The sequence below is a fragment of the Bombina bombina genome, chromosome 5, assembly GCF_027579735.1.
Source record: "Bombina bombina isolate aBomBom1 chromosome 5, aBomBom1.pri, whole genome shotgun sequence".
NCBI lineage: Eukaryota > Metazoa > Chordata > Amphibia > Anura > Bombinatoridae > Bombina > Bombina bombina.
This window is the reverse complement of record NC_069503.1, coordinates 845,058,547-845,082,862: the sequence shown is the minus strand read 5'-3', so window position 1 is coordinate 845,082,862 and position 24,316 is coordinate 845,058,547. Positions and strand designations below refer to the sequence as shown.

Sequence of the window (24,316 nt, the reverse complement as noted above, 5' to 3'; positions counted from 1 at the left end):
CTTTTGGGAGACTTCAGATGTGTTTTTGCAAAATGTAGCCTGGCTTGGATGTTTTTCTTCGTAAGAAAAGGCTTTCGTCTTGCCACTCTACCCCATAGCCCAGACATATGAAGAATACGGGAGATTGTTGTCACATGTACCACACATCCAGTGCTTGCCAGATATTCCTGCAGCTCCTTTAATGTTGCTGTAGGCCTCTTGGTAGCCTCCCAGACCAGTTTTCTTCTCGTCTTTTCATCAATTTTGGAGGGACGTCCAGTTCTTGGTAATGTCACTGTTCTGCCATATTTTCTCCACTTGATGATGACTGTCTTCACTGTGTTCCATGGTATATCTAATGCCTTGGAAATTCTTTTGTACCCTTCTCCTGACTGATACCTTTTAACAATGAGATCCCTCTGATGCTTTGGAAGCTCTCTATGGACCATGGCTTTTGCTGTAGGATGCGACTAAGAAAATGTCAGGAAAGATCTACTAGAACAGCTGAACTTTATTTGGGGTTAATCAGAGGCACTTTAAATGATGGCAGGTGTGTGCTGACTTCTATTTAACATAATTTTGAATGTGATTGCTTAATTCTGAACACAGCTACATCCCCAGTTATAAGAGGGTGTGCACACTTATGCAACCACATTATTTTAGTTTGTTTACTTCCTCCACCTAAAAGATTTCAGTTTGTTTTTAAATTGAGTTGTATAGTTTATAGGTCACATTAAAAGGTGGAAAAAGTTCTGAAATGATTTATCTTTATCTAATTTGTTTACATCACAGAAACCTGACATTTTAACAGGGGTGTGTAGACTTTTTATATCCACTGTGTGTGTAGAATATAAGCAAAGATCAAATTTTAATCACATCAGTATCAAAATACATATACCCCCAAACGTTTCGGTAACAAACTGGTACCTTTCTCAATGGGTTTGAAAATCTGTATCCAAGTGTTCTCTAATTAACACCCATACACCTGGTTCCTAATAAACCCCTATGTGACTGTATCCAATCGATAAATCCATGATGCTTCTACTTGTAAAAGCTTTTTCTGTCTGTCACCACCTCTACTTAAGGGAGGTACATAATCAATAATCATAGTTCTGAGGCTGGCAGCAGTATGTCCTGCCTGCAAGAAATGCCTTGCCACAGGTTGATCCGATGTTTGCTTATCAACGGCAGTTCTTATAGCATGGCAATGGTTGGCCATCCTCTCCCTAAAAGTGGTTGAGGTCTTACCGACGTAAACTAGAGAACATGGACATGTCAAAATATATATAACAAAGGTGCTGGTACATGATAATCTGTGAAAGATCTTATACCTTTTCCCTTTCCGGGGATGATGGAACTGGGATCCCGTAATCATGCTATTGCATGTGGTGCAATCCCCACATCTGTAGCAACCCAACTTTTTTTTGCCATCCATCCAGGTGCTTTTCTGATAACAATCCTGGGGGCATCCATTTGCGTAAATGGGAGAAGTTTGTCAGACCTCACAATATCACAGTTCCTACAAATTGATTTTTCAAGTACCTTATGCATGGGGGGTAAATGTTGTGATGAAGTTAATTTTGTTGACCTTATTTTCAATTTTTTTTCTTGTATAGAAGAGTCCTTTGATCATATTGTGACATTGTTTCCTGTACTTCATAGATTTCAGCTGTTTTGTATCCTCGCTCCTTGAGTTTTGTCTTCATTGTAACTTCTTGACATATCCATGTTCTCTGGTTTACATCGGTAAGACCTCAACCACTTTTAGGGAGAGGATAGCCAACCATTGCTATGCTATAAGAACAGCCATTGATAAGCAAACATCGGATCAACCTGTGGCAAGGCATTTCTTGCAGGCAGGACATACTGCTGCCAGCCTCAGAACTATGATTATTGATTATGTACCTCCCTTAAGTACAGGCGGTGACCGACAGAAAAAGCTTTTACAAGTAGAAGTATCATGGATTTATCGATTGGATACAGTCACTCCGAGAGGGCTAAATACACAGCTGGATTACAATGTGTTTTTATAATTGGATTCTGCTATGACTGGACGGTCTAGGTTGTATCTGATACTTGTATAAACAGTTACCAGCACGTCTTCTACTATTTTATTGAATTATGTTCCAACGTTCTGGGCTTAGTGTGGATGAGTGTACCTTCTGCCTTAATAAAGTTTCTACCATTCTAAAAGAGACACGGAGGGTATCAGCTCCCTCAGGTTAGATGCAATTTTTTTTTTTTTTTTTTTTTTATAAATCCATCTTTTATTGTTCATAAGTGCGAAGCATACAATTACAGACAGTGGCGCTTTGCCACGTAATACATATTCGTTACAGATCACACTCCAGTATACAGAAATATTTTGCTTAAAGATGGCATTTTTAGAAACAACCATGAACTAATAAACAATAACAACAACATGAAAAACAATACTGGTCGCTCAATCTTAATTGTTCTTTGGTATATTATGCCTTTATCTATTTGATCTCGTCATAATAGATTTATATCTCTATTCCTATCTAATAACCAAATTTGTCAATGCATTTATATGGAACACCTCTCTCCATTTATTATGGTCATTCACCCATCCACTTAAAGCGAATTGTCTATAACTCTTCTGCCAGAGGATCCCCCAACCCCACATCTTAGTGCAGTTCAATGTCCGTCCATGACAGGCTCTAAAAATGAGGGGGTAGCAGGTGTCAGGGACTTGTCCTAAAGGAATCTCATGTTATGGAAGAACTCTAGTCTATGTCTTTTCATATAACCATACTCCTCTAAGCTTAACAGCTCCTCAACCTTTTCTAACCACATCTGTCCAGTCAGTGAGGTCGATGTTTTCCCATTTTAAAGCTATCAAGATTTTAGCGCTATTTATTCCCACTTGCAATAGCTGTCTCCGAAGTTTACATGATATTTTTGGTAATTTGTTGAGTAATACTATATGAGGTGTCAAGTTAAGATCTGTGATTAACCCCTTACCAAAGTGGTTCTCTATGTAACGCCATAGATGACTTAATGTCCCACACTCCCACTACATATGTATATAGCTGCCCTTTTTTTTTTTTTTTTTTTTTTTTTTCAACCTCTCCAACACCGGTCACATGAGGACAGGTAGATGGAGTGCAATCTCGCCGGTGTTAGATACCAACGTGTTAACACTTTAAAGTTGAGTTAGATTATTTTGGGTGAAGTCAATGTTTTCTTAGTATGTTGGAATATCAGTCCCCATTCTTTGATACTTAGCGTCTCACCTAATTATTAGTATATGTAGGAAGATCCTTCTCCAAGTGAGTCTGCAATAGAGCGCGCATTTTTGAAAGGGAGTGAGGAATCAGTGTGTTAGTTGACCCCTTTTGAAAAGGCTTGTTCTGCTGTCTCAAAAAGTCTGTCTTGTGTGGTGATGTGTTAATGAAATGTAAAAGTTGCATATACTTTAACCAGGGATGATAAGCGCCATTAGCTACTTCTTTTATCTCCTCTCTTCCCAGGAGTCTACCCTCACACAGAAACTTCCCCAAAGGAGTCGTATGACCCCATTCTACTACTCTCTGATAATTTCTATCTAATCCCCCTGTAAGTTCAGCATTCATTGGGATAGGGAAAAGTGTAGATCGCGGACTAGATATATAGCTTTTCTTATTTATTATTATGTCCCATTCCTCGAAAAAATGCCAATGTATTGGGAGTGTCATACATTGTGGGGGTCTCAACATTTTGGGCACCCAACATAAGGCTCCAACTGAAGGGACTTTAAGTATATGAGAATCAATCGCTATCCAAGCTTTATGATCTGATGTGCTATGCCAATCTAATACCCTCTGTAGTATTATTGCATCTAAGTAAACTCTAATTTCTGGTAGGTCTGTACATTGTGACTTTATTTATTCAGGGTTTGCTTGTTCCCCAAACAAATCTATTTATATGATTTTGGATCTGAGTGGGAAGCCATTTAGGTAGAGCTATAGGCAAAGCCTGTAGAACATACAGAATTCTCAGTAGGTTAGATGTAATTTTAATATGATATTAGGTTTGTATATAATTAATAGATTAAGTTTTTTTATTTTATAGATAGTGGATCTCCGGTAGTAGCCTGACCGAGACGGGTCCTTACCACTCTGAGATGCATAGACAGTGACGTACAAATTGGTCGTCACTAAGGGCACGACTATGCTAATTAGCCATGCGCTGCTCTTACAAGTCTAATGCGTTGTTGTCAGTGACGTGGTGAACGCTCATGGGCTCTGCTGTACCAGAAGTCTGAGCACAGAGGGGTTTATTAGGAACCAGGTGTATGGGTGTTAGAGAACACTTGGATACATATTTTCAAACCCATTGAGAAAGGTACCAGTCTGGTACCAAAACTTTTGGGGGGTATATGTATTTTGATACTGATGTGATTAAAATTGGATCTTTGCTAATATTCCGGTGAGTGCAGCGTTTTTATTCTTTGTAAGGATATAAGGAATTGATCTCTATATATCTATACATACATACATACTTTTGGGGGTATATGTATTTTGATACTGATGTGATTAAAATTGGATCTTTGCTTATATTCCGGTGAGTGCAGCGTTTTTATTCTTTGTAAGGATACAAGGAATTGATCTCTATATATCTATACATACATACTTTTGGGGGTATATGTATTTCTCTTGTTAAGTGTATCCAGTCCACGGATCATCCATTACTTGTGGGATATTCTCCTTCCCAACAGGAAGTTGCAAGAGGATCACCCACAGCAGAGCTGCTATATAGCTCCTCCCCTCACTGCCATATCCAGTCATTCTCTTGCAACTCTCAACTAAGATGTAGGTTGTAAGAGGACTGTGGTGTTTTATACTTAGTTTATTTCTTCAATCAAAAGTTTGTTATTTTTAAATGGTACCGGAGTGTACTGTTTATCTCAGGCAGTATTTAGAAGAAGAAGCTGCCTGCGTTTTCTATGATCTTAGCAGAAGTAACTAAGATCCTTTGCTGTTCTCACATATTCTGAGGAGTGAGGTAACTTCAGAGGGGGAATAGCGTGCAGGTTTTCCTGTAATAAGGTATGTGCAGTTAAAATATTTTTCTAGGGATGGAATTTGCTAGAAAATGCTGCTGATACCGAAGTAATGTAAGTAAAGCCTTAAATGCAGTGATAGCGACTGGTATCAGGCTTATTAATAGAGATACATACTCTTATAAAAGTGTATTTTAAAACGTTTGCTGGCATGTTTAATCGTTTTTTACATATGTTTAGTGATAAAACTTATTGGGGCCTAGTTTTTTCCACATGGCTGGCTTGAATTTTGCCTAGAAACAGTTCCCTGAGGCTTCCCACTGTTGTAATATGAGTGGGAGGGGCCTATTTTAGCGTTTTTTTGCACAGCAAAAATTACAGACACAGACAAAGCGTACCACTATCCCGGTTGAGGACAGTTGTGCTTTTTCAGATCCAATGGATAAAAAATTGGAGGGTTACCTTAAGAAAATGTTTATTCAACAAAGTTTTATTTTACAGCCCCTTGCATGCATTGCGCCTGTCACTGCTGCGGCGGCATTCTGGTTTGAGGCCCTGGAAGAGGCCATCCAGACAGCTCCATTGAATGAAATTATTGACAAGCTTAGAACGCTTAAGCTAGCTAACTCATTTGTTTCTGATGCCATTGTTCATTTGACTAAACTAACGGCTAAGAATTCCGGATTCGCCATCCAGGCGCGTAGGGCGCTATGGCTTAAATCCTGGTCAGCTGACGTGACTTCAAAGTCTAAATTACTCAACATTCCTTTCAAGGGGCAGACCTTATTCGGGCCTGGCTTGAAGGAAATTATTGCTGACATTACTGGAGGCAAGGGTCATACCCTTCCTCAGGACAGGGCCAAATCAAAAGGCCAAACAGTCTAATTTTCGTGCCTTTCGAAATTTCAAGGCAGGAGCAGCATCAACTTCCTCCGCTTCAAAACAAGAGGGAATTGTTGCTCATTCCAGACAGGCCTGGAAACCTAACCAGTCCTGGAACAAGGGAAAGTAGGCCAGAAAGCCTGCTGCTGCCCCCAAGACAGCATGAAGGAACGGCCCCCTATCCGGAAACTGATCTAGTGGGGGGCAGACTTTCTCTCTTAGCCCAGGCGTGGGCAAGAGAAGATCAGGATCCCTGAGCGTTGGAGATCATATCTCAGGGATATCTTCTGGACTTCAAAGCTTCTCCTCCACAAGGGAGATTTCATCTTTCAAGGTTATCAGTAAACCAGATAAAGAAAGAGGCATTCCTAAGCTGTGTGCAAGACCTCCTAGTAATGGGAGTGATCCATCCAGTTCCGCGGACGGAACAAGGACAGGGATTTTATTCAAATCTGTTTGTGGTTCCCAAGAAAGAGGGAACCTTCAGACCAATCTTGGATCTAAAGATCTTAAACAAATTCCTCAGAGTTCCATCATTCAAAATGGAAACTATTCGGACCATCCTACCCATGATCCAAGAGGGTCAGTACATGACCACAGTGGACTTAAAGGATGCCTACCTTCACATACCGATTCACAAAGATCATCATCGGTTCCTAAGGTTTGCCTTTCTAGACAGGCATTACCAATTTGTAGCTCTTTCCTTCGGGTTGGCCACTGCCCCGAGAATTTTTACAAAGGTTCTGGGCTCACTTCTGGCGGTTCTAAGACCGCGAGGCATAGCGGTGGCTCCGTATCTAGACGACATCCTGATACAGGCGTCAAGCTTTCAAATTGCCAAGTCTCATACAGAGATAGTTCTGGCATTTCTGAGGTCGCATGGGTGGAAAGTGAACGTGGAAAAGAGTTCTCTATCACCACTCACAAGAGTCTCCTTCCTAGGGACTCTTATAGATTCTGTAGAGATGAAAATTTACCTGACGGAGTCCAGGTTATCAAAACTTTTAAATGCTTGCCGTGTCCTTCATTCCATTCCACGCCCGTCAGTGGCTCAGTGCATGGAAGTAATCGGCTTAATGGTAGCGGCAATGGACATAGTGCCATTTGCGCGCCTGCATCTCAGACCGCTGCAATTATGCATGCTAAGTCAGTGGAATGGGGATTACTCAGATTTGTCCCCTCTACTAAATCTGGATCAAGAGACCAGAGATTTTTTCTCTGGTGGCTTTCTCGGGTCCATCTGTCCAAGGGTATGACCTTTCGCAGGCCAGATTGGACGATTGTAACAACAGATGCCAGCCTTCTAGGTTGGAACTCCCTGAAGGCTCAGGGATCGTGGACTCAGGAGGAGAAACTCCTCCCAATAAATATTCTCGAGTTAAGAGCAATATTCAATGCTCTTCTAGCTTGGCCTCAGTTAGCAACACTGAGGTTCATCAGATTTCAGTCGGACAACATCACGACTGTGGCTTACATCAACCATCAAGGGAGAACCAGGAGTTCCCTAGCGATGTTAGAAGTCTCAAAGATGATTCGCTGGGCAGAGTCTCACTCTTGCCACCTGTCAGCGATCCACATCCCAGGCGTAGAGAACTGGGAGGCGGATTTTCTAAGTCGTCAGACTTTTCATCCGGGGGAGTGGGAACTCCATCCGGAGGCGTTTGCTCAACTGGTCCATCGTTGGGGCAAACCAGAACTGGATCTCATGGCGTCTCGCCAGAACGCCAAGCTTCCTTGTTACGGATCCAGGTCCAGGGACCAACGCTGATAGATGCTCTAGCAGCTCCTTGGTTCTTCAACCGGGCCTATGTGTTTCCACCGTTTCCTCTGCTCCCTCGACTGATTGCCAAAATCAAACAGGAGAGAGCATCAGTGATTCTGATAGCGCCTGCGTGGCCACGCAGGACCTGGTATGCAGACCTAGTGGACATGTCATCTCTTCCACCATGGACTCTGCCTCTGAGGCAGGACCTTCTAATACAAGGTCCTTTCAATCATCCAAATCTAATTTCTCTGACACTGACTGCATGGAGATTGAACGCTTGATTCTATCAAGGCGTGGCTTCTCCGAGTCAGTCATTGATACCTTAATACAGGCTCGGAAGCCTGTCACCAGGAAAATCTACCATAAGATATTGCGTAAATATCTTTATTGGTGTGAATCCAAGAGTTACTCATGGAGTAAGGTTAGGATTCCTAGGATATTGTCCTTTCTCCAAGAGGGTTTGGACAAAGGCTTATCAGCTAGTTCTTTAAAAGGACAGATCTCTGCTCTGTCTATTCTTTTGCACAAGCGTCTGGCAGAAGTTCCAGACGTCCAGGCATTTTGTCAGGCTTTGGTTAGGATTAAGCCTGTGTTTAAAACTATTGCTCCCCCGTGGAGCTTAAACTTGGTTCTTAAAGTTCTTCAGGGAGTTCCGTTTGAACCCCTTCATTCCATTGATATTAAACTTTTATCTTGGAAAGTTCTGTTTTTGATGGCTATTTCCTCGGCTCGAAGAGTCTCTGAGTTATCTGCCTTACATTGTGATTCTCCTTATCTGATTTTTTTTTTTTTTTTTTTTTTTTTTTTTTTAAGTTTAATAGTTTTATTTGATTTAAAAGAAAAAGGTAACAATTGGGGTCGCGCAGGACCCCTGCTCAAGTGTCTGTACACATGAAGTTCATACAAATATATCTAGGGAGGAATAACGTACATTAAACACACAAGAAAACAACTTTATATAAATTGTAGTTCCATACCCAATGAATAAGCAATAAAAAATTCAATTCGGTGAGAACACATACTTTATAATAAGAAAGATTGAGGCGAAAGTAGTCCGCCTAGTTGGAACCCTGGAGTGGGTTCTGCTTTAGGGGGGGAGGAGGTGGGCTAATGCTGGGTATCTCATGTCTATAAACATAAGGGTTGTTAGGCTGAACAGAATATAAGAGGTAAAGATAGGTGTTGCTTGCTCTAGGCATAAAATATTTTCCATAGCTTACTTTAAAACTAAAACGCATAACAAAAACCTGGGCCTCCTGCAAGGCTGAGAGCCCTTCTACCGTACTATGGGGCTTAGCTGTATAGCCTCTCTAGATTACATAGTTTAAGCTAAGATCAGTCTTGAGTGGATGTGTTTGTAATACAATGTTCAGCTGCCGTATGCAACTTAGGGATCTCGTGATAATTAACAAAACATTTGTATGTTCGTGGGTTATGCTTCCTTTACAAGGACTCCCTCAGGGCCCTGGCAACTGGCCCAGAAGGAGAAACAAATATCGTGTAATTGTTATCTTGGGCTAAGTATAATAATGATACTTAGGTTACGACACTGCTAGAAATATACTCGTCCCCACTGAGGGCCCTCTCTCACCCCCAGGACGGACAGACTCATAAGGATGGTATGACAATTATCATTAAAAGTATCGTGCTTATGACCTACAGTTGGTAGAATTATAATATAGCTGCTATGACATCAATTTCACAAATTTACGAAAATATCTCCCCCGGGGCTCTCCCCTAACCCACGGGAAGGATAAACAGATAAGATGTCGGCAGCCTATATTGGAAATAGCCAACAGCTACTTAAGGAAAGTTCCCGTAACAAATAATGACATAGTGAGACAGCATTGGGATAAGGGTTGTGAGCAGCAAACCCATAAGCTCGATTCCTTCTATGCCCAACCTAACTCATAGCAATTTAAGTTAAACGTAAGGGTTTAAATAATAAAGAGTTATGTTGTTAAGGACCCAACTTATAACAAATATAAACTTTTAAATATCAACTGGTTCAGAGGCCTGCTTAACCAGGCAGTGTGGAGTGTCCTTTACTCCGCGTGGACTCCCCAAACAAATTTTGCAGACTAGGTGAGAGAGCAGTAAAGTGGTACGCTAGAAGGGAAAGTTTTTTTTTTTGTTTTTCCCCCAAACAAGCTGCAAATATCCCAATGTAAATGTCCATAGACACAGTAGTATTATGTCCTTAATGCGTATGTAGGCCACTCAAGGTGTCCGCAGAATGACTAGGGCTATGCAGAGAGAGATAGACATTCGGCAGTCCAAAAGCAGCTATAAACACATTATAATAATAGAGTTCAGTTATATCTATCCTACTCCGGATTTAGGCTGGTACGGAGAGTCTTCCCTATCCACACCAAACTGAAGCGCCCAACTGCCACTATTCTTGTGAGTCTCAGATTTATGGTTGGATGCGCCTGCAGGATCAACAATGTCACAGGCCAGCCGTGAAAACGAGACCACTTTCCTCCTGAACACTACAGGCCTGGAGAGCCCACCGCGTAGTGCCGGAACCTCCATGGAGACATCAGCAGAAGGCTCTGAGGGAAGTAGCACCGCAGCTGTGTAGGTGGAAGGTCCCTGCAACTCGTTGCTGGCTGCTAAGCTGTAATGGAGCCCTCCAGTAGGACCTAGATGCCAGGCGGTTAATGATGCTTCAGGATAACGATACTTACAGCTCCTCAGCATACGGCAAGTTGTGGCTGCGCTCCAAGAAACAGAGGATTTAGATATTGTGGGCAGGCATACTGTGTTGCTCTCTGAGCAGGACTCCATAATATGTATAAGCTGCTCAGGTTGTGCGCCTCCCATTAGCTCTGTAGGGAACTTAGCTTGCGAGATAAAGGGAGATTCTTCATCAGTGCCCCTCGTATCAGGTGAACAAGGGGAGATTTGTGACTCAGTCAGTGGCTTGGACCTGCAGGTGAAGGGTCTACATACTTCCCTCAGAGAGTCCCATTCCTTCGCTATTGCTGCTTGTAGTTTCGAAAAGTGGGCATCTAGGAGCACTCCAGCCTCGCACAGAAAAAGTGCAGCCTCCGCCATTTTAAATAAGCCTCAGGGAGACCAAACTGACACGCCAGATGTTAGACAAGGTGCTCCGATAGGGGTGAAAATAGCACAGCGCGTGTCAGTTCTATATCTCTCCCCAACGCTCTGTTAGGCAAATCTCTAGGTTAGCTGCTGTACTGTCTTAGCCAGGGTATGACCAGTCGGTACAGTAGCGATCTGGGCCACCAAGTAAACAGTGAAATGTACTCACATCTATAGGTCCTTCTTATCTAGGCAAATTTGAGGAAGTTTCCCATTACTGATGGATATCCCTGCTACACAGAGTCTCAAAGTCGGCATCTAGTCGGTGGCGATAGGTAACAATAGTTAATTGCGTGAAGCTGCCGCAGCCTGCTCTTTACTTTAGGCCTCATGGCGGCATTTCCAATTGCGACCTCAATGCTGTTGTGAACAAGCCAAAATATTCTCAGTATCTTAGCGATCCACGTTATCAGTCACTCCTGAGGTAAATTTTAAGGATCTTCTCTTTAATTGAGTTATTGTACCCCCAAATAGTCTCCTTATTAACGGAGCTCAGCTCCTATGCGTCCATCTCCTTTGCTAGTCAGGCTCCGCCCCCCTTATCTGATTTTTCATTCAGACAAGGTAGTTCTGCGTACCAAACCTGGGTTTTTACCTAAGGTGGTTTCTAACAGGAATATCAATCAAGAGATTGTTGTTCCATCATTGTGTCCTAATCCTTCTTCAAAGAAGGAACGTCTTTTGCATAATCTGGACGTAGTCCGTGCCTTGAAGTTTTACTTACAGGCTACTAAAGATTTTCGTCAAACATCTGCCCTGTTTGTCGTTTACTCTGGACAGAGGAGAGGTCAAAAAGCTTCGGTAACCTCTCTCTCCTTTTGGCTTCGGAGCATAATACGCTTAGCCTATGAGACTGCTGGACAGCAGCCCCCTGAAAGGATTACAGCTCATTCTACTAGAGCTGTGGCTTCTACCTGGGCCTTTAAAAATGAGGCCTCTGTTGAACAGATTTGCAAGGCTGCGACTTGGTCTTCGCTTCACACCTTTTCAAAATTTGACACTTTTGCTTCTTCGGAGGCTGTTTTTGGGAGAAAGGTTCTACAGGCAGTGGTTCCTTCTGTTTAAGTTCCTGCCTTGTCCCTCCCATCATCCGTGTACTTTAGCTTTGGTATTGGTATCCCACAAGTAATGGATGATCCGTGGACTGGATACACTTAAAGGGACACTGTACCCAAAATATTTCTTTCGTGATTCAGATTGAGCATGAAATTTTAAGCAACTTTCTAATTTACTCCTATTATTAATTCTTCTTCGTTCTCTTGATATCATTATTTGAAAAAGACGACATCTAAGCTTTTTTTTTTGGTTTCAGTACTCTGGACAGCACTTTTTTATTGGTGGATGAATTTATCCACCAATCAGCAAGGACAACCCAGGTTGTTCACAAAAAATGGGCAGGCATTTAAACTTACATTCTTGCATTCCAAATAAAGATACCAAGAGAATGAAGACTATTTGATAATAGGAGTAAATTAGAAAGTTGCTTAAAATGTCATGCTCTATCTGAATCATGAAAGAAAAATTTTGGGTACAGTGTCCCTTTAACAAGAGAAAACATAATTTATGCTTACCTGATAAATTTATTTCTCTTGTAGTGAATCCAGTCCACGGCCCGCCCTGTCCTTTTAAGGCAGGTCTAAATTTGAATTAAACTACAGTCACCACTGCACCCTATGGTTTCTCCTTTCTCGTCTTGTTTCGGTCGAATGACTGGATATGGCAGTGAGGGGAGGAGCTATATAGCAGCTCTGCTATGGGTGATCCTCTTGCAACTTCCTGTTGGGAAGGAGAATATCCCACAAGTAATGGATGATCCATGGACTGGATACACTACAAGAGAAATAAATTTATCAGGTAAGCATAAATTATGTTTTTGATACTGATGTGATTAAAATTGGATCTTTGCTTATATTCCGGTGAGTGCAGCGTTTTTATTCTTTGTAAGGATATAAGGAATTAATCGAGATATATATATATATATATATATATATATATATATATATATATATATATATATATATATATATACACATATACATATATACATCATTTCAAGTGACTTAGCCGTCCCCACTGGAGCCTTATAAAGGGTATGAAAGTCAGCATTCTAACCACTCAAAAAAAAAAAAAAAAACACAATCAACACTATTATAAACAAAGCTACCTTAAGTAACATACCTCACCTCAATAATACCTATTTCAAAATACCTATCTACAGCAGGAAACAATTTGTAACAAAAAGCGCTTTTTTTTCTCCTCGGCACTTTAGCTAATATTTGTGTACAGCAGGTCTAGTGCACTTTGTGACCTACCTATGCATAAACGGATGTATTGTATATGGATTTCTGCAGAACCTAGATGCACTTCTGCTAATATTTGTGCATTATCAGCCAGGTTTTTTTTTTTATATGAATTGTTTTATTTCGATAAGATCTGTTTTATTTTGACAAACTTACTGTTTTTCACATTTACAGTTTTTTTTATACACACTGTACATAGATATACTTTTCAGAGATACTAAATACTATTTTAATTTGATCTAAACGTTTTAGTTGGTTTTTATATCTGACAATTCTCTGATAAAAGCGCTTGTCATTTTATGTAATTTGACACACCAATCTTTTACATGCTCTCAAGGCATTTTGGTTCTAAATAATTTATCAAACACTGATTCTGACCACCACTCAAAAACTATTACACAATTAAAACTATTACACAATTAATATATTTCTCCAACTTGGTATTAGCTACGAAAACTTTGAGGAAGCCTCCATTTGGGACAAAGAGATTATACCATATAGTGCAGTGAATATAATCCTTTATGTACACACTAAAATTCTTAGTAGCCTGAAAGTAGAACTTCAAGGCGCGAACCACGTCCAGATTATGAAGCAAACATTCCTTCGCAGAAGGAGGATTTGGACACAAGGAAGGAACCACAATCTCTTGATTGATGTTGCGGTCTGACATGACCTTAGGAAGAAAACCTAACTTAGTGCATAGGACAGCCTTATCGGAATGGAACCCCAGATAAGGAGGCTCACATTGCAAGGCAGCAATCCCAGATGCTCTGCGCGCAGAAGCAATAGCCAGTAGAAAAATAATCTTCCAGGACAACAATTTAATGTCAATCTCATGCATAGGCTCAAAACGGAGCCGTTGCAACACCTTAAGAACAAGATTTAAACTCCAAGGAGGAGCCTTAGATCTAAACACAGGTATGATCCTTATCAGAGCCTCAACAAAGGACTGTACATCGGGAAGTTTGGAGAGCCTTTTGTGCAGTAAAACAGATAGGAACGAAATCTGTCCCCTCAGGGAACTGGCAGAAAGGCCCTTCTCCAGTCCATCCTGGAGAAACGATAGAATCCTGGCAACCTTAACTTTATGCCAGGAAAATCCACGCTCTTCATCCTTCATCTATCCTGATAGACTTGCGTCTGTAGACACAATCTCCCAGAATAAGTAGGTTCTCCACACCTTATGATAGATGCAACGAGTAACCGAATGAGAGTATTAATCATTCTCTCAGAAAAACCTCTCTTGGCTAGGACTAAGCATTCAATCTCCACATAGTCAGCCTCAGAGAATCTAGATTTTGATTAACAAAGGGACCTTGTTCCATCAGATCCCTGCGACAAGGTAAATGCCAAGAAGGAGAAGATGACAACCTCACCAGATCCGCGAACCACATCCATCGCGGCCACAATGGAGCAATCAGTATCACTGATGCCTGCTTGATGCGGGCCACTACACAAGGAAGAAGTGGTAACGGCGGGAAAAGGTAAATTAGACTGAACCTCCAAGGCACTGCTAATGCATCCATTAGCTCTGCCTGAGGATCCCTGGACGTCAACCCATATCTGGGTAGCTTGGTATTGAGACGAGATGCCATGAGATCTATCTCCAGCGTCCCCCACTTGTTGCATATCTCCGCAAACAATTCGGGATGGAGAGACCATTCCCCCGGATGAAAGGATTGTCTGCTGGAATGTGGATCGCTGACACTCCAGAATTCGAGATACCTCCCTCATTGCTAGGGAGCTTCTCGTTCCCTCCCTGATGGTTGATGTAAGCCACCGAGGTTATATTGTCTGATTGGAATCTGATAAACCGGGATGAACCCAGAAGGGGCCAAGCCTTCAGAGCATTGAAGATTGCTTGAAGTTCCAGAATGTTGATCAGGAGGGAGCGTTCCTCCTAAGACCACAGGCCCTGTGCCTTCTTGGCACCCCACACTGCTCCCCATCCTGATAGACTTGCGTCTGTAGACACAATCTCCCAGGATGGTCTTAAGAAGGATGTCCCTTGGGACAGATGATCTGGACAGAGCCACCAAGAAAGCGATTCTCTCGACTGGTTGTCCAGAGAGATTTGTTTGAGACAGATCCGAATGATCGCCGTTCTACTGCCTCAGGATGCAGTTGAGACGGAACCTGGCAAAGGGAATGATGTCCATGCTGGACACCATGAGACCAATTACCTCAATACACTGAGCTACAGAGGGCCTTAAGGAGGTCCGGAGGGCAAGACATGCTGAAGCCAGCTTGCAACATCTCAGGTCTGTTAGAAATATCCTCATGGATATGGAGTCTATTATAGTACCCAGGAATTCTACCCTGGTGCTTGGAATAAGAGAACTCTTTTCTAGGTTTATCTTCCATCCATGAGATCGAAGAAGAGAGAGAAGAGATGCCAAATGGTCCTCCGCCAGACAAAAAGATAGTGCTTGTACCAGAATATCGTCCAAGTATGGGGCTACTGCTATACCCCGGGTTCTGGCAACGGCTAGAAGAGCCCCTAGAACCTTCGTAAAAATTCTGGGAGCAGTAGCTAGACCAAACGGAAGTGCAATGAACTGGAAGTGCTGGTCTAGGAACGCAAACCTTAGGAACTGGAAGTGAGCCTTGTGGATTGGAACGTGAAGGTAAGCATCCTCCAGATCTATAGTGGTCATGAACTGTCCTTTCTGAACCAAGGGAAGGAGGGACTTTATCAGCTCCTTCTTGAATGAGGGGACGTTTAGAAATGTGTTTAAGCCCTTTAGGTCCAGAATTGTGCGAAAAGTTCCCTCCTTTGTGACCACGAAAAGGTTTCCCAAACCTCTTTCTGCGATAGGTACTGGGACAATGACCCCTAAGGAGGACAGATCCTGCACGCACCCCAGAAAGGCTTCCCTCTTTTCTGGTCTGGAAGACAGTCTTGAGAGCAGAAAACTGCCCTTAGATGGATGAGACATAAAACCTATCTTGTATCCCTGATCTATGAAATCAAGGACCCATGGATCCTGCACGTCCCTGAACCAAGCATCTGAAAAGAGCGACAGTCTGTCCCCCTACACGATCTAGCGCCAGATCAGGGGCCGCCCCTTCATGCCGATTTAGTCTCAGCAGGCTTCATGCTCTGCTTGGGATTTATTCCAGGACTGAGACGGCTTCCAAGTACTCTTGGTTTGCTTGGGCTTAGCGGAGGGCTGCTATCGTTGGGATTTATCAGAACGAAAATTAGAACTTTGTCCCTTAGTTCTTTTTATCCTGCGGTAGGAAGGCACCCTTGCCCCCTGTAACCGTGGAGATAATGGAGTCCAGGCCTTGGCCAAATAAAATCTTTCCCTTAAAAGGGAGGGAGAGAAGTCTGGACTTAGAAGTCATGTCCGCAGACCAGGACTTCAGCCAGAGTGCCCGACGGGTCTGAACTGAAAAACCTTAGCATTTAGGCGAATAATCTGCATGTTTGCATCCCAGATAAAAGAATTAGCAATACTCAATGCTTTAATTCTTTCATGGATAACGTTGAGGGGACCCTCCACCTCGATCAATTCCGATAAGGAGTAGCACCAGTAGGTAGCTGCTCCAGCAACCGAGTCAAGTGCCGCTGCCGGTTGAAACAAGCATCCCGTATGTTGGAACATCTTTCTTAGAAAAGTTTCCATCTTCTTATCCATCGGCTCTCTAAACAACGAGCTATCCTCTCAAGTGGGATAGTAGAACGTTTGGCAAGCGCTGAGATAGCCCCATCCACCTAAGGGATGGAACCCCACAATTCCAATTGAGAGTCCGGGAATTATTTCTTAAAGGAAGACAAAGGGGAAATAGAAGATCCAATTCTATCCATTCGTTTTTAATAATGTTTGCCATCTATACAGGTACAGGAAAAGTTAACAGCACTACCCTGTCCTTGTACACTCTGTCTAATTTAGGAATCAAAAGGTTCATCAGGCAGCTTGGAACCTCTAATGTAGACAGGACCTTTTTTTTTTTTTTTTTTAGAAGAAAACGTGTTTAATCCTAAATCTAAAGGCTGATTCCTCTGCAGCAGGAGGCTTAGAGGCAGCAGACTCCGTCCCAGAAAGTTCACACTCTGAAGCCTCAGATTGTGACTCATCCTCGGATATTGGAGTCAGAACAGAGAAATTCAATAAATTACATGATGACCCCTGGGCAGGAGAGCTATGTTTAACCTTTCACTTGCGTTTAGCGGGGCGAGGTAAAGCACTGAGGGCCTCAGACACCGCCGTTTTTAACTGCGCTGTAAAGTCTGATGGTAAAAGGCTCCCTCCAGATGGAGGATCATGCGTGTTACAGGAAGATTGTGTGAAAGAAAACCAGCCGTTTCAATGAGACTGAACAGAGCACTATTTAGTTGCTAGCAACAAGATTTAGATACATTGTTGTTTTTCAGATTTAGATACTTGGTCAATATGGAGAACTTTCTAAACAACCGGCAATCCGCCCTTTTGATGCGAAAACACGTGACCTGGAACCAAGGACAGCAGTATCTCAAGCAGTTGGATATCGTACGCCGAGCCTAAGGGGAGTAAATACAGCTTACCTTAAAGAGCGGAGAAGTTAGTAAATTTCGGATTCCGGAGAAGAAAAAAAAAAGAAAAAAAAGAGGTCACTGACCCTGACGAAAATGTTAAGTATCTATCTTGATTGTATCCAATAAGTTGCATATAACAACGGACTTATTGTACCCATACACATTTCTTGATACTTGGAACCGTTTCCACACTAACTTTTCTACATTAAGTTTTTAGACCAATTTTGGGAATTTTATATGAATATCACTTGTACCAGATTCATGGATTTATAAACGTTCTAGAATACATTGGGACATTGATATCAGTTTTTTTATATATTTTTCTAAACTTTAAAGCGCTGAATTTTAAAGTGCTTTTTTACTTTCTAACCACCGGTGGTCTAGTTTTAGGAATGTCATTAATAAAGTGTTATATTGACATTGTTTGAATTAAGATTTTATGGACTATTATAGTGAGTTATGAATATGTTAAATCTATGATTTCATATATAGCTGCTTCATTAGCGCTCCCCTTTTTTCTGTATACAAAGATTGGATCAACAGTGTTTTGCACTTGGGACCAGACGTGCACCATAAATCCCAAGCGGTATTTCTACTGTGTGTTAAAACCCCATTGCAGGGGTTAAACACACAGTACTGTAGGGTCAATTGTCTTAAAATTACTGTGACGGATCAGAGCATGTAATTTTTCAATTATAATCACCCTTTAAAGCTATACATTTACATTACCAATACTAGATGAGCTAAAAATATATTATAAATTATACTACATCCAATATTTAGATTATTTATTTTTTTATTAATATCTGTGCAAAAGAAAAACATTCTACCTGATAAAACTCAATTCCTTGATCTGTAATGAAGACAATCTCTGTAGAACTGGTCCAGCAGAATCCCATAATTCGAGCATTTCTAGTCTTCAATGAAAAGATAAAAAGTCAACTGTTATGTTACCTGTGTGTCTTTGGGCCACTAAAATACAGTTATTTTGCTTTCCTTTAATAATTAAAAAATAATAAATATACATTTTAAAAAAGTGACATTCCAACATAAAAATAAATTGCTCTATTGCTTTAGATTATTTTAATTTTTTTCTTTTTCTCACTATTTTCAACTCCTGCAAAGTGCTTAAAGGGCCATTATAGTAAAAAAAAATAATATTACATGTTCCAATTTGTGGAGCATGGTGAACTCTCCTCTTTATAAGAGCAAAACCAGAATGTTAGGTATTTTTAGATTGAGTTGAATTCATCAGTTGTAATGAAGACGCGCCATAAATAACTTAATATAGGATATGAAATTCAAATTCCCCGTGCTCGCCGATCCCCTGCCTGCTTCTCCTGCTGTACTTACACAGCAATGACGAAACCGGCTTCCTCCAAATCACGGCATGGCCTCACGAGATGGATGCTCTGGGGGGGGGGGGGGGGAAAGCCATGATTGGATGAAGCCAGTTCCGTCATTGGTGATGTATTTACAAAGGAACTGCAGGGGATGCTGGTCCGGCTTTGCACAAGAGAAAGGTAAGTATTTGTAAAACTACGGTGCAATGTCAACTTTCATGAATGGAAGTGACCCTGTTTTTAATAGTATTTTTAAAAACCGGGCACTAATCCATGAAAGTTTACATTCACTTTAAGGCACTTTTGTTGTAAATAGAGCCCTTATTTGAGAACAACTAAAACAGTTAGTTGACAGAAAATTTTTATTTCATATCTGAATTAAAAGTAAGTTAAAGCGCATCTTCATTACAACTGATGAATTAAACTCCATCTAAAATATCACTAACATTTCAGATCTGTTTTTATAAAGGGGAGAGTTTGCCATCACTGCATTTACGGAAGGCTCTCTAGACTATATCCCTGAGCTAGGGGACATTAATAACAGATTATCCCAATAATTGCCATAAAATAGCTACTAATATATATATATATATATATATATATATATATATATATATATATATATATATATATATATATATATATATATATATATATATATATATATATATATATATACATACATACACACACATACACCCACCCCACGGGCCATTTTGTTGCAGTACATCGTTCCCACCCCTTGCTCACTCCACCTCTCTTTTGCTCTCTCTCTCCACCCCCTCTCTTTTGCGCGCTCTCTCCACCCCCAGCTCTCTTTTGCACGCTCTCTCTCCACCTCCACCTCTCTTTTGTGCTCTCTCTCTCTCCACCTCCACCTCTCTTTGTGCTCTCTCTCTCCACCCCACCTCTCTTTTGCGCTCTCTCTCCACCCCCACCTCTCTTTTGCGCTCTCTCTTCCCCTCTCTTTTACTCTCTTCCCCCTCTCTTCCCTCCATTTTGCTCTTTCCCCTCACTATCGAGTGCTGCTACGCCTGCTCACACCCCGGCCACACCCACTTCCGCCCACCGTCACCGTGCTGCAGCAGATCAGGTAGACTCTAAGGCCAGGTGTGTTTGCCCTCGTGCTGTCTCTACTACGCATGACAGCTTCGGACAAACACACTTGGCCTTTTATATTATAGGAGATTATATATATATATATATATATATATATATATATATATATATATATATATATATATATATATATATATATATATATATATATATATATATATATATATATATATATATATATATATATATATATATATATATATATATTCAGAGATAAGGAAAGAACTTTTATATAAAAGTACGTACCTTGCATTCCTGTGAGTATTCTAATTGAGAATAATCCTGAATTAAATTCAGAAAATCCTGGAAAAAAAAAAAAATATGAATTCAAATTTTAACTCTCTAAATTCATATGCCTGCAAATGCCGCATAAAATGTGAAATTTCCAAACAGAACTGCACATTTCTAAAAGCTGCAATGTGATTGGTCTCTGGCTATTGAGCACCTGCCTAATCACTACAGTTATATAAAATAAATCAATATTAAAAAGAACAAAAACAAACCCTGTAGCATTTATCCAATAAAAAAAAACCAAGTAAATTAAAAAAGGAAACATTTTTTAAATAGAAGATTTGAAAATCCAAGTATTTCCTGCTGTGGTCCGGGACAGATGTAAACACGTGTGTGGTCTGATCTAATCAATCACTATGTAGAATGTCACAAGGTGAGATGTTTTACTATAGGCAAGTATGATGGAGCCACTCTACCCTCTCTGAAACAAGTGGCTAAAGTACAATTTTTAAAGGTATTTGACAGTAAAAGTAGAAAAGATAAGGATAACTTTTTGAGTTTGTCTACCTGTAAATGTCTTACACCCAAGTATTCTACACCATTGTTTCTCAACCGCGGACCTCAAGTACCCCCAACAGGCCAGGTTTTCATTCTAACTGAACTAGTGCACAGGTGAAGTAATCAGCTGATGGGTGAGAGCAGGTTAGTAACCATGGTTACTGCTCAGCTGATTACTTCACCTGTGCACTGGTTCAGCTATAATGAAAACCTGGCCTGTTGGGGGTACTTGAGGACCGCAGTTGAGAAACACGGTTATAAATTTGTTATAAATTAAATTTGTTATAAATACATTATAAAAACATACAAGGTGACAAACACTGCAAACAAGTAATCCATGGTTCACAAGTGTTATTATAAGCAATATTAAAAGCTGAACTGTATACTGAATCTGTTGGAGCTTTATAAATTAATAATAATAATAATAATAATAATAATAATAATAATAATAATAATACATAAATGTACTAACCACAGTTTTCGTTGTCCTCTGCACAGCCAAGATCTTGTTTCCCAAAGAAAACTTTATGCATTTCACTTCTCCTTTGTCCTCCATTCTTAAGAGAAAACAAGAAAGGTATTATAGAAACCATTATAAAATCTAAATGCAGAAAGAGTTATAAAGCAAGCAGGAAAATGAAACCATAATGAAACCATTAGTGATATACATCATTATTAGTGATGTGCCGAAATGGAAATTCTGGACCGAAACCGAATCCGAAAATCCAGGATGCACTTAGCCGAAATAGAAAATGTCTTTTTTCTCCATTTTTATTTTTTTGCATATTTAGACTATTTTATAAATGAATCTGAATTGAAAACCTGCAAGCCAATAAAATAAGCACAATTTATTGAAAGCAACACACTAAAATTGGACAAAAATATGCTACACAATAATTTTACCAAGAACAAAAAAACGATAATGCCATTTTCAGCCAAAATGTTTCTGCCAACAAATATCGGTGCATCCCTATTTAAAACAATATTAAATATAATATATACTGTATTATTCTGTATTTAGTTCTGTGTAACAGAATCCGATTTAACAGTATTTTTTTTAACAATTATCCAAATAAAGTATAGTCATTGAAAACTATTATATGACAAACAGTAAGTCCAGAAATTAACTCAAACAGCACCTCTAGGCTAGCATCAAATTTGAAATATGCTACACAATAATTTTACAGAAAAAAGGCAAAAAAACGAAAAACGAAATAGCCAAAAATGCAATTTTCGGCCGAAACGTTTCTGCAGCCGAAATTTCGGTGCATCCCTAATCATTATGGGTCTGCTCTAGCAACAAAATAAATGTCAGAACCACCAGGGTACATAGCAGATTTCATTTAGAATATTAGAAAAATCAAATTAAGTATGGCGTTTCAGGGTAAGCATCTCTCATGGTCTGAGGAAGAGGCACATTTATAAAGCCAATAGTAAATCTGGTGAGTACCAACCTTCCTTATTTTATAACTAGCGACGCCACAATGTTAGGTGTTTAACCCCTGTCAAGGGGTGAAAACACATAGTTTAAGTACCACTCAAGACCCTCAGAGCACTACAGGTCCCAAGCAGAAACACAGCAGTGCAACTAGCTCTGCAGATTGGATCAGCTGCAGTTTCCGCTCAGGAACAAGAGGGGCTCTGCTGGTCCTTAGTGGTAATTTACCTATGTGTTTAAATCTTTATGGGGGTAAACACAGAGTTGACGTGTCACTAGTGATATAATTAGGAGCATGCAAATTGTATCACTTTAATGGCCCTTTAAGCTTGATTTTAAAACTACAACAGATACACAATTTAAATTTGAATACAGTTGCATGCTCTACCTGAATCCTAAAAGAATAAAATTGGGTTTTATGTTCCTTTAGATAAAGAGGCGCACACTTTGTTAGCAAAATGGCATGCGGTACCACCTTTAACTGAGTACCAGAATTGCCTGCTAGAGATGTTTTTTGGCAATATGATCATCACCAATATAAAAAGGGGATAAAAAACTGCTGGGCACAACTACAACAGAATGGTTTCTACACAACATGCTACTGTTGTCCGCCTGTATCTGTAACTCTCTTCAGTCACTTATTTTAAACCTTTACAGGTGCTGGTCGGTAAGGCTCAGCATTTTCATACTGGGTGCTCCCATCTTGGATCTTGTGTATTTTTGCACCCTGCGACTGTGGTGAACATTCACAGATCATTTATACTGCTGCCTGCATTATGTGCCAAGGGTTAGCATATTTTATAAAAATAACAACAAAAAAAAGAAAAGAATAATCTACCCCAGTCTTAATAAGAAAATACAGACATTCACCTCAGCTGTACCACTGCTATGCAAACAGGTAGCCTATGGAAGATCATTTATACTGCTGCCTGTATTATGCCATAATCACACCCTGCTCGACTGGATTCTCTCCACTTCTCCCGACCGAATCCAGGAGGCAGGTGATCTCCCTAACAATTTCAGTGATCACTGCTTAGTGTACTGCGTGCGCAAAATAAAAGACAACTAAATCCTCTCCCAAGGTTAAAATCACCAGATCCTTCAAAAAATTTAATCTTCAATCTTTTCTAATTGACATCCAGAACCTACCCTTGCACAGATTAAACTTAATCCCTGATCTAGACTCTGCAGTTGATTTCTTTCAGTCTGAACTCCTACAAGTTTGGAATTTACATGCCCCGCTGCGTAAGGCGAGAGTAAAAGGAGCACACCTGAATTGGATCACAGCTGACCTCATTCAAATGTACCAGTTTTGGGATTCATTGTGGTCAAAATTCAAACATACAGGCTCTATGAACGATCACTGTGTATATAGAAAATGGCAAAATATATGCTCTAAACAAACAAAATTGGCCAAGGACCAAAATTTCTGTGAAAATCTGAATAACATATTAAACCCTAGAAAGTTTTGGAAACTCATAACTTACAAAATCCTCCAATCCACTCCCAACCCCCCACTGTCACTGTGGACAAACATACCCTGCAACTCCCCTTAGAAGTAGCAAATGCCTTTAATAGTTATTTTGTCGGATGCTCCACCACCCTGATTGACAAACTAATAAATGACACGCATCCTGAAACTACAAATGTGGATCAGGCCCTACTAAATCAGCAAAGACCCAATATAGAGAAGTTTAATTTTAGACCTGTACCCATCAATGTCGTTAAGAAACACCTTAATAATCTAAAAATGAAAAACCAGTCTGGACCTGATCAAATCCCAGCAATGCTGTTGAAGCTCAGTGCGCCAGCAATTGCTAAACCGGTCACAACCCTAATTAACGAACCCTTGGTGTCTGGATACATACCCAAACTTTGTAAAACTGCAAGAGTAGTGCCTATCCATAAAAATGTCCACTCTTTCAAATACTTGGGTATGTTATTAGACCCCAATCTATCTTTTGGCCTCCACATAGAAAAACTTGCATCTAAACTTTATCCAAAACTAGGTGCCCTGTACAGAAACAAATCCTGCCTCAGCCCTACAGTAAAGGAAAAGATTGTAC

General features: G+C 40.5%; 1 protein-coding gene across 2 annotated transcripts in view; it reads right to left on the bottom strand.

Moving 5' to 3' along the window:
* Window positions 1-24,316, bottom strand: part of RMC1 (regulator of MON1-CCZ1) — a 177,121-nt gene that overhangs the window by 135,706 nt on the left and 17,099 nt on the right. For both annotated transcript variants that reach the window (XM_053714977.1, XM_053714976.1), the window contains exons 3-5: window positions 21,285-21,369; window positions 20,270-20,326; window positions 18,392-18,478 (exon numbers count right to left, since the gene is read on the bottom strand). In XM_053714977.1, coding sequence (XP_053570952.1) covers window positions 18,392-18,478; window positions 20,270-20,326; window positions 21,285-21,369 — 229 coding nt within the window. The remainder of the gene's footprint in view (window positions 1-18,391; window positions 18,479-20,269; window positions 20,327-21,284; window positions 21,370-24,316) is intronic.